Here is a 9,399-nt window from a genome sequence, read left to right as displayed (position 1 = left end):
CACCACCAGCAAAGGCAGTGATTTTCCTATTTCAGAGGGATTGTGGGAAGAAACTGTATAATATAAAGATCTCTCCACAAAGTTTGAAATTTGAGGAAGGGAAGACAAACCCAAAATCCCCAATCAAACTCGTCGTTGGTCTTGAAATCTTTGACATCTGGAGCTGTGGTTCTCACACTTGTGTGCTCAGACAAGGGTTCATCAAGACACTTCAGTATTCTTCCGCAATTTGTATCATCACCCTCCTGCTGTATTCATAGGCCAAAAACAGAGCAGCATTGGAAGGAATGGCTCGAATTATAGTGGCTTTCATTCCAGAATACAAGGCTAATATTCCTTCACTTCTCACAACACTTATAAAGGTTCCTATTAATCCTGCCTGCCTCCCAAACATAGAAAGAACCTGGATTCTGGATTTAATTGAGTCCACTGGGAATATGATAAGCCAGAGACAGATCCCAGCAAAGCCTCCACTTAACATCAAAGGGACAGGGCCTAGTTCATCCTTTGATCCTCCTGATGCAAAAAATGATCGACCGAGTTCATAGCCCCCAAAGTAGAAGAAATAGCCAGGTACTTCCTGAGTTAGAGTGGTCGAGAATCCACGATAGAAGCCTAAGGGACCCTCCTTCATGAAGATACTCTTAACCATGGACCAAATTGTGTTATAGTTGTGTCTTATCTTCCCTGACATCTTCATTTCATACATGGTCTGCAGCCGGCACTTCACGAGCTCAGTGGGACAGAGAGCCAGTGCAGCAAAGGCAGAGGCCATTGACCCAGCAGCAGCGTTCTGCAAGTCATTCAGCTCCTCACTGTCGTCCACTCTGGCCACTTCCCTAACAAAATCTTGGCAGAAGCCGTAGCACATGAATAGAATAGAGCTCTGGGCGACGTAGGCTAGCAGTGCAGGGCTGGTTCCTCTGTATAAGCCCCAGAAACCCACTTGGTTGTAGGTCTTTAGGAAGCAGTCAGCGAGGCCTTTGTACAGGGTGGGGAATGTCTGCATCTTCACTTTGATGGTGTCGAAGGGCTGCCCGGTCAGCACACACGCTGCGCCCCCTATAGCGCCCGCAGTGAGGTCTATGGCGGTTTGGATGGCACGGTTGACTTCATGTTCGTCCACATCCCCATGGATGTCGTCAGAAGGCAAGTTTCTGTAGGCATCCACGGCCGCCGCTGTGAGCCTTGTGTCTCTGTCTCCTTGCCAAGGCCACCCTGGCCGCTCAGGAATAACCCCCGAGCACGCGCATCCACCAGCGCCCCACTGTCCCCGCGGGCGGCAGCAGAATGCTTCCAGTGATTGTGATATGGCCACTTCTCCCATAATTATGTACGAGGAGATTCTTCGTTTAGTGAGGGTGTAAATCAGTGGTAGCATGTGCTTTCTTAGCCGGAACCTCAGCTACTTCACCGTCAATACCACAGCAAGTTGAGGCTGGAAGGATGCTTCCCCTTTAAAGACCAGATTTCCCCGTTTCTTACCGCGAAAAATGTCACAGATGTTCTCAGTTGATCCAGTCTGAATTAAAAGGGCACAACCAAGAGGAAGAGAGCTTTGAAATAAAAGACAGGCCATGCACAGGGGTACATGCCTTTAACTCCAGCATTCAAAAAGCTGGAGGCCAGCTTTGAGTTTGATGCCAGCCAGGGAGAGTGAAACTCTGCCTCAAAAATTAAGACAAACTATTTGAGAGCTGCTACGTTCGAGTCCATGGCACAAAGGGAAGGGAAGGCAGGGTCTGAGTTCCACAGATACACTACCTTGGAGGTATAACCAAACTTGGGGTCAGAGTGCTGAAATGTTTCATTTTAAAGTGAGGGTTTAGTCAGGTGTAGTGGCACATGCTTTTAATCCCAGACAGAGACTGGGAGACCTCTCCGTTCAAGGGCAGCTTAGTCTACAAAGCCAGTTCCAGGACAGCCAGGGCTAGCTACAGAGAGACCCTGTCTCACAAACAAAATTAAACAAAGCAAGAACAGTGAGGCATTAAAAATCAGCTTGTGCCTGTAAGAGGTAGGCAGTTTTTGTTTTTGTTTTGCAGTACATGGCCTCTCTTTGAAGGACGTGCAACTGTTGACACTGGAAATGTTTTTCTGGAGATAATATTCTAAGATTTTTTAAAGAAGTTTTTTTATGAATGTTGCATGTATGTGCACCACTGAGAACCCAGTGCCTGTGGGGATCTAAAGGGAGTTGGATTCCTTCAATCTGCACTTGTGATTGGTTGTAATCTACCATGTAAGCACTAGAAACCTAACAGGGTCCTCTGTAAGAGTGCTCTTTTTAACAGGCATGTCCCCGACCATCTAATCTTGAATGTGTATGTGTACGCCTAAACGCTGACTTAACAGGGTCCCTACAGTAAATATATATAGGCTTGCAAACAAATTCCTGCATTTTCAAGCTGTCATTCACCTCCTTCACATTTAATCTTTGCCTGTTCTGGGTTGGGGCCTCCACTGGTTTAATTTACACAGAAAAACAAACTTTCTAATCTCTGTGAGACAGGGAAAGTTACCTGGCTTCAAAGGGTAAAAATCATAGGAATCAACAGCTCTGAGCACAGACTTTAATGAGATCCCATGCTTACCGTTAGTTAATATCAATGGTGACATTAGGAAAAAACTGTGGAAATGACAGATTCACACACTGATAAGGCTACTCATATTTTTAGACAAGATTTCTAAAGGGTCTATATAACAAAATCATTTTTTTATTAAAAAAACTGCATAAATCTGTTATGGACACATCAAATAAAGGTGCGCTAATGCTTCTTAAAATGTTAATGTAAATTGTCCTAGTTAGTTGGTATGAGAGGGTGTTGCTTCTTTGTAATTTAAATTACTTTATAGGGAATCTTTAGTATTTTAAAGTGTTATTTCTTCAAAATGTGTTCATGGAGGCAAGATCTGCATGCAGCTCAGTGACATAGCAACTGCCTAGCACTCCCACCACCCCAGCAAATACAAACAGGAAAATAAAACACCTGTTCATGAACCCAGAAATACTGAAAAATATTCATCTCTGTACCATACTCCTTAGCCAAGATACGCATGAGAAATGTGAATCTTTCACGATAATGCAGGATTTATTTGGATCTCAATCTTCAGTTAATGCTTTACCTTTTAATATTTATGTAACAGATAATCATTCCTTATGCCATTTTTAATATTAATATAAAGGTGCTCCAAAATAATTAAGGCTACAGAAATACATTGAGTCAACTTTTATGCTGCAGATATTTGAAGAATACTTTCCAAATTATAAACATTTAGAGCCTTTGCTTAATCTAAAACAAAAGCTAATTAAAACAACCATTTTCTTTTTTTTTTTTCTTTCCAGATGGGGAAGATCAATGTATTTAAATTGAACAGCACACGAGCAATGCCAAGTTGAGTATTCTTTACCAGTTGGTTCAACTATAGCCTCATCTCTTCTCTATATGGTCAGCAATGGCACTATGAGTAAACAGAGACTTCATCCATCCTCAGGACAAAATCCTGGAGGGAGTCGGGGGAAGTCAGGAGACCACAATCCCAATCCTGGAACTGCCATGCCCTTGCTGTAGACACACATGCCCCTGGAGCATGCAAATGTGAGGATGTCTATTTACAAGATTGTTCAAAGTATCATTTCGCTCTAATGTTCATTGAGTCTAAGGTGATTCATACCTGAGTGCAGCCGGCCACAGGGGTGGGAAGCCCTGTCTGTGTGTGCAGCTTGTCTCATTTTCAGCTGTGCTCTGCTGCATCACACATTTCAGGAAGGCCTGTATACTCTTACAGTCCCTGCTTCTAAACTGCGTCTTAAAGTATGAGAACCGTAGAAACAAACTGGCTGACACAAGTTGGTTAGTGAGAAAATGCAGTCCCAAGGAAGCTCCAAGTGGACATTTGGTGATCCATGCACAGCTCTGTAGGGGACATGGGTCCCCCTGCAGAACTGTCTGCTGCATGAGGAGTGAGCCCAGTTTCCTTGGTGTGCTTGGTCTGGGAAGAAGAATCCTGGCCTCAGTGTCCACTTGGCCAAGCACTTTAAAACAACCATTTTTCTAAGCCAGGCCTCACCACCTGTATTCCCAGCACTTGAATGAGACAGGAGTATTGTGTCCAAGTCCATCCTGGGCTACACCATGAGTCATTCATAAAACAAACAAACAAATAATTGAAAATTAAAAGATAAAATTTTTAAAATTAAGAAATAATTTCTTTGTAAACACTTTACTGTCATTTCTATCACTCTCTAATACAAAAGACTGTTTAATGCTTACTATGATCCAATCCAGTTTACCATATTCCAGGCATTGTTCTAAGTCTGTCATATGATTTAAATCAATCCAATAGCCCTATGAAGCTGGTAATACTATCACCTCAGTTTCAGAGATAAGAAAACTGAAGCAAACAATTTGCTACAAAGTATGTGGCCCAAAAATCACACAATAAAATCACTGATCCATGATACACACAGGTGTGCTTTGACATCAAGGTGTTAAGACTATAGTTGTGGGCTTCAGTTGCTGTGACAGCTGGCAGTAGCAAATCAGAAGGGCAAGTTCTCAATGAAAGGGGCTGGATGACTTCCATTTTGAACACATATAGTTGGCTTGCCAGGGGGTGGCTTTTAAGCATTTCCAGGACACAGCTGAATATACTAAATCTAAGTTCATATCAGACTTAAATTATAGATTTGAGAATCCAAGTGAGCTAACTGAACCAGGACCTGACCAGCAGGATATTTTGTTAATAAAAAATGTGCATCCAACATCCTTCCAATACTGATAGCATTCAGGCATTATATGTAACCAGATCTCAGTAAGAAATGTTTGACAAAATACTGTCTTCTCTAGTGACAATTCTTTAAGTAAAATACCTTAAATCTACTAAGAATTTGTCACTAGCCACTTTGTTTAAAAAAACAAAATCAAAAAGATATTTTCTGATCGTAATATTCTAAAGCCAGATATTGAGAGAATCTTTCTTAAGCTACACTGCAGTCATGAGAGCACAAAAATATTTTGGTAAAGATAAATGACCAGCTGTGAGGAATATTACTTGTAAGTATTAAGAAGTTTGATTCTGGACTCGACATCATAATACTTGATTTTTAAACACTTCACTACTAACGGTTCCTGAGAACTGATTGTTTGATGAAGCAAGTATTTTCCAACTGAAGTTTTACAAATCAATAGGACAAAAATTAATTTTAACTATGTACCTTATTAATCTAACTTTTTCTCAATTGTAAAACATTAAATGCTTTGGAGAAAAATTAAGTGTATAAAAATTTGACAGTATCAGACCAGGATACAGGCTTTCATAATGGGAAATACTAATGAATTAATATGAACAAACATCAGCCTATTAAATAATTGTAGCAATTAAGCTGGCAGTAGTTAAAAATATACTCTAAGGAAGTGGAATGGTTTATCTGATAACCAGTTTAATTGCTTCCAGTGTTTTTGATAACCTTAGTGCTTAATAAAAACATACAGATGTTCATCGATGAAAATAGGGTAGTTTTAGAAGGCTCTAGACTCAGTGTTTTCACACCTCCAGATGGAGCAGGTGGACTTGAACCTTAATTCAAAGATGACTTTCACCATTTTCTTACCTCTATGTATTCCTTTTTCTGAAAACACACACACACACACACACACACACACACACACACACACACAAAACCAGCATGTACCTTTAACAACAAATATGAACACACCATTCAGTCTTTAAACTCCGTGAACCCACCTCAACTTGCACTATTATCAAAGAACAAGATAAAATTATAACGTGAAAATTAGCAGCTTTAATTGTATAAGAAACAACTTTATGAAATAACTTGCATTTCTATAACATGGAAACTTTCTGAGGAGCTAATAGCTATTATCTGTTTATATGTCTATATGTCTGTCTATCTGGACATCTAGAGAAAGAGATGATTAACAGATTTTAAAAAATAAACAACAAACACAGGAACTTACTTCACTGCCTGTAGGTTAGCTTCTTACTCATCTTAGCACCAAATAAAAGGAATAGAAACTTCTGGGAAACACACTACAGTAAAAAAAAATCCTATGGTGAAGTGATTGAAGCTCAAGTATTCTTTTCACTCATCTTACATACAACTTTCTCACAATAAACCTGCCTATGTAATCCTACTTCAAGAATGAAAACCCAGCACACTGGTTCTGAGGGAAAAAAAAAAATCAACAAAACTCTTAGCATTATAGGAAATAAGAACTATGAGATCTTACTATGAAAATATTTCTCAAGCTGACTAATCTAAGAATTCAAATCAACATTCTCACTTCTCTAGAAGTGATTCTAGCTCTTCTTGCAAAGAGCTAAGCTGCTCCTTTTCCCGGTCTTCCTTTTGTTTGAGTTCATCCAGAACAGCCTGAAACCTGTTCTTGAGAGCCAGGTTTTCTACTTTCATGATGAGATCCTCCTGGCGCTTTGCCCTGTCTTGGGTCTCTTGGAGCTTGCCTTTCATGTTATCAATCTGTTTCTGAATCCCCATAACCAACTGATTAGTTCCTTTGTTTTCCTGGGGCTGTTCATCTGATTCATTTAGCTTGTCTTGTAGCTGTCTCTCCAGATCTTCCTCAGTATCAATGATGTTTACATCTTCTTCATCCTCACTGCTGCTGCTGAGGTCATTGAATATCTCTCGAAGCTCATCGTGTTCTAAGGAGTCATGGCCCTGCCTGCGGCCAGACATTCCTGGAGAGGCGATATCAAGGCCTTGGTTTTCTGTCTCCTTCGTTTCATCTTCAGCAATTATCTCCCAACGAGTACTGACAGCTTCTGCATCTGTACTCAGCAGCCGCTTCACTTCTTTTTCTACGTCTGGAGATTCGATATACTTTTTCTTTGCGGTCTTCCGGAACCTTCTTTTTCTGACATTTTTAAGAGGTAGAGTAATTCCATGGTTCCAAACAAACTTTTTCTCTTTGTCCTTATCTTTTTTCTTGCTGGCTTTGGGATCAGCAGTGGCAACCGGTTCCTCCACCGGAGGGTATAAATCACCATCTACTGTGGATACAAGCATCTGACAGATATCGGCTGTCTTGTAAAAGGTTTTTTTATCAATAGTTTTTAAGCTTTCCATAACACAAGGCAAATCTACCAATTTTGAGGCCAATGGAACTCGATCCACTCTGACAATTCCATGACGGCCATCGGGATGTAATTCAATAGTTAGTCTGTCTTTCAGGTTGACGTGTCCAGACTGCACTGCCCTCCTCACAGTAGCGGCATATTCGGGGGGAAATCGTATGATAAACTGGCTCTCCAGTTCATGAGGTGCATCATCTTTGCTCTTACTCATCCTTAATTCCTTCTGAGTTATTTTTCAAATAAATACTTGCTGCACTAAAAAATTCCAGCTCCTACAAGAGTAAAGAAAAAAAAAAAACAAACACTATTACTAAGTATAATTTAAGCTGTTAATTACAGAGTCTAAGGAAAATAGCAACTAAGTGGAACATGAGCTAGTGTCTATTCTGTCTTAAGTTTCATTTCTTATCTCTAAATCTGCAGCCCCTTTGGCATTTTCCCCATTAAATTCATTAGTCTACTAGATGCAATACCAATTTGCGCTTCTAGATCCCGCTGCCGCATAACGCCAACAGCAAAGGAAACGGCAGCGCCTGAGGGGCTTTAGGTACAGACGTTTAGTTACAAAGGGTTTAGTTACAGGCGCCTGCGTAACTGCGAAGTGACTGTCTCAACCCACAAATTCTCTCCAACAAGGTATTTAAAAAGCAGAGGTGCAGTGAACCCGCTTTGCCCCGCGTACTTACAGTTCACTGGCGACTCGGCTTTTCGCAGCCTGAGCGAAGCGGCGGGGAGCGGCGCGGAGCGGCGCGGCTGCCTTTCGGTTTCTCCGCGATTTCGGCCGCCAACGAAACGGCTCAGACCCGCGGCGCGAAACCTCGCTGCCCCTCCACGCCGAGCGCCAGACTCCCGCGCAGACCGGATCCACTCTCCTCCCGTCACCGGAGAAAACAAGCAGGGAATGAAGCGCTACGTCACAGACCGGAAGTAGACGCGGCGGAGCTGACGGCAGCGGGCCGGAAGTACTGGCGTCACGGCGCGCGCAGGCGCAGTCTTGAAATTGTACTGTTTCTTCTTACCCTGTACGGGATTACCGTGTTTTAGGAAACGTTTTGGGTTGGAAATGAAAGCTGAGAGTTCCAAAAAGAAAGACATAAGTTTGCCCCCTAAGACAGCACTTTTATGAAGTCGTGGGGCGGGACAGTTTCTAGTCTAGCGAGTGATTACCGGAGATAATGGGCGTCCTTGCAGAAAGCATCTTTACTTCCAGGGCGTACCCAGTCGGTCTCCGCTACTAGCTTTGGGAACTAATCACAAAGCAAACTGTAAAGTACCCAAACCAGCGGAGTGAGACAATAACCTGTTAACTATAGAACGCTAAGTGTATAATCGTGTTATTATGAAGGTTCCTTGAGAGGATCTAAGCCTTTAGGCTCGTTTGTATTTTGAGGGACTCCAGAGGACCAGGTGTGATATATGATATGATCTTTCTGGTAATATGTCTAAAAGGTAAATGTAAGCAAATGCTTTTATGATGGCACAGGTTCATTTAGAACAGAATTGTCTGAAACACTAGTATTGTAGGATATCCACCAGAGAAGACTGCTGGGATATGGGTTTAAGCCGAGAGAAAGTCTGTATTAGCTAGCCACTGAGTGTTCTGGATCCCAGTGTAGCTCGGAGCCTTTCTCAGGGTGAGCTTTAAATCAAGAAAAGGGGAAGAAAAAAAAAAGAGTCCTGTATTGACATACTTAAGTTAACAAGAACAGTTAGCCAGAAGCAAAACTACAGAAGCCAAAAAGCAAAGCTAATTCATTTAGACACTTTCCCAGAACTACGGAATTTGATGATTTAGGGCTTTGTTTTCGTTTGGCGGTTAGTATTGTCTATATGATCAATGGTACTTTCATCATGGAGTCACTTGTGCTAAGGTCTGGGGCCCTGTTACAGTTGAAGTGTAATTTGGGGAGCTTTTTTTTTTTTTTAATCTTTTTTGATACATTGTTTCTGTGGCCCTACTGAGACAGAACCTTGAACTCCTAGTGATCCTTCTGGCCCAATCAGTCTTCCAAGTGCTGGGATAACAGCCACCATCCCCAGCATATATCCTGGCTCTTACTGGCAAGTAATTTTTTAATTACTTTAGAATTTGGTTTACTTCTTTACTGTCTTACTACTTTGATCTGTTTGTACTATGGATACTAAAGTTCATCAGCTTGTGGGATGGTACTTTAGAATAAAATGACAGATTCCACTCTTTTGTTTTGTTTGAGACAGGGTCTTTTTGCAGGTTATTTGATCCCACTGTGATCCCAGAGATTGTGAACTGTAAAAACCTGT

General features: G+C 41.5%; 2 protein-coding genes across 2 annotated transcripts; both read right to left on the bottom strand.

Annotated features, from left to right (window-relative positions):
- Window positions 1-211: 211 nt before the first annotated feature.
- Window positions 212-1,024, bottom strand: LOC129676403 (mitochondrial ornithine transporter 2-like). The gene has a single exon (XM_055606745.1). It carries the CDS (start codon window positions 1,007-1,009, stop codon window positions 212-214), a length of 798 nt encoding a protein of 265 aa, XP_055462720.1. The 5' UTR covers window positions 1,010-1,024.
- A 4,759-nt stretch (window positions 1,025-5,783) lies between these two features.
- On the bottom strand, window positions 5,784-8,020 carry Taf7 (TATA-box binding protein associated factor 7). Its single transcript, XM_055606761.1, has 2 exons — window positions 7,806-8,020; window positions 5,784-7,391 (listed from the first exon to the last, which is right to left on the bottom strand). The coding sequence occupies exon 2, from the start codon at window positions 7,328-7,330 to the stop codon at window positions 6,305-6,307; it is 1,026 nt and encodes a 341-aa protein (XP_055462736.1). The 5' UTR covers window positions 7,331-7,391; window positions 7,806-8,020; the 3' UTR covers window positions 5,784-6,304.
- Between the last annotated feature and the right edge of the window lie 1,379 nt (window positions 8,021-9,399).

This window comes from Psammomys obesus, unplaced genomic scaffold (assembly GCF_907164565.1).
Source record: "Psammomys obesus unplaced genomic scaffold, mPsaObe1.curated_primary_1811, whole genome shotgun sequence".
Classification (NCBI taxonomy): Eukaryota; Metazoa; Chordata; class Mammalia; order Rodentia; family Muridae; genus Psammomys; species Psammomys obesus.
The sequence above is the reverse complement of the archived record's forward strand: the minus strand, read 5'-3'. Positions and strand labels throughout refer to the sequence as shown.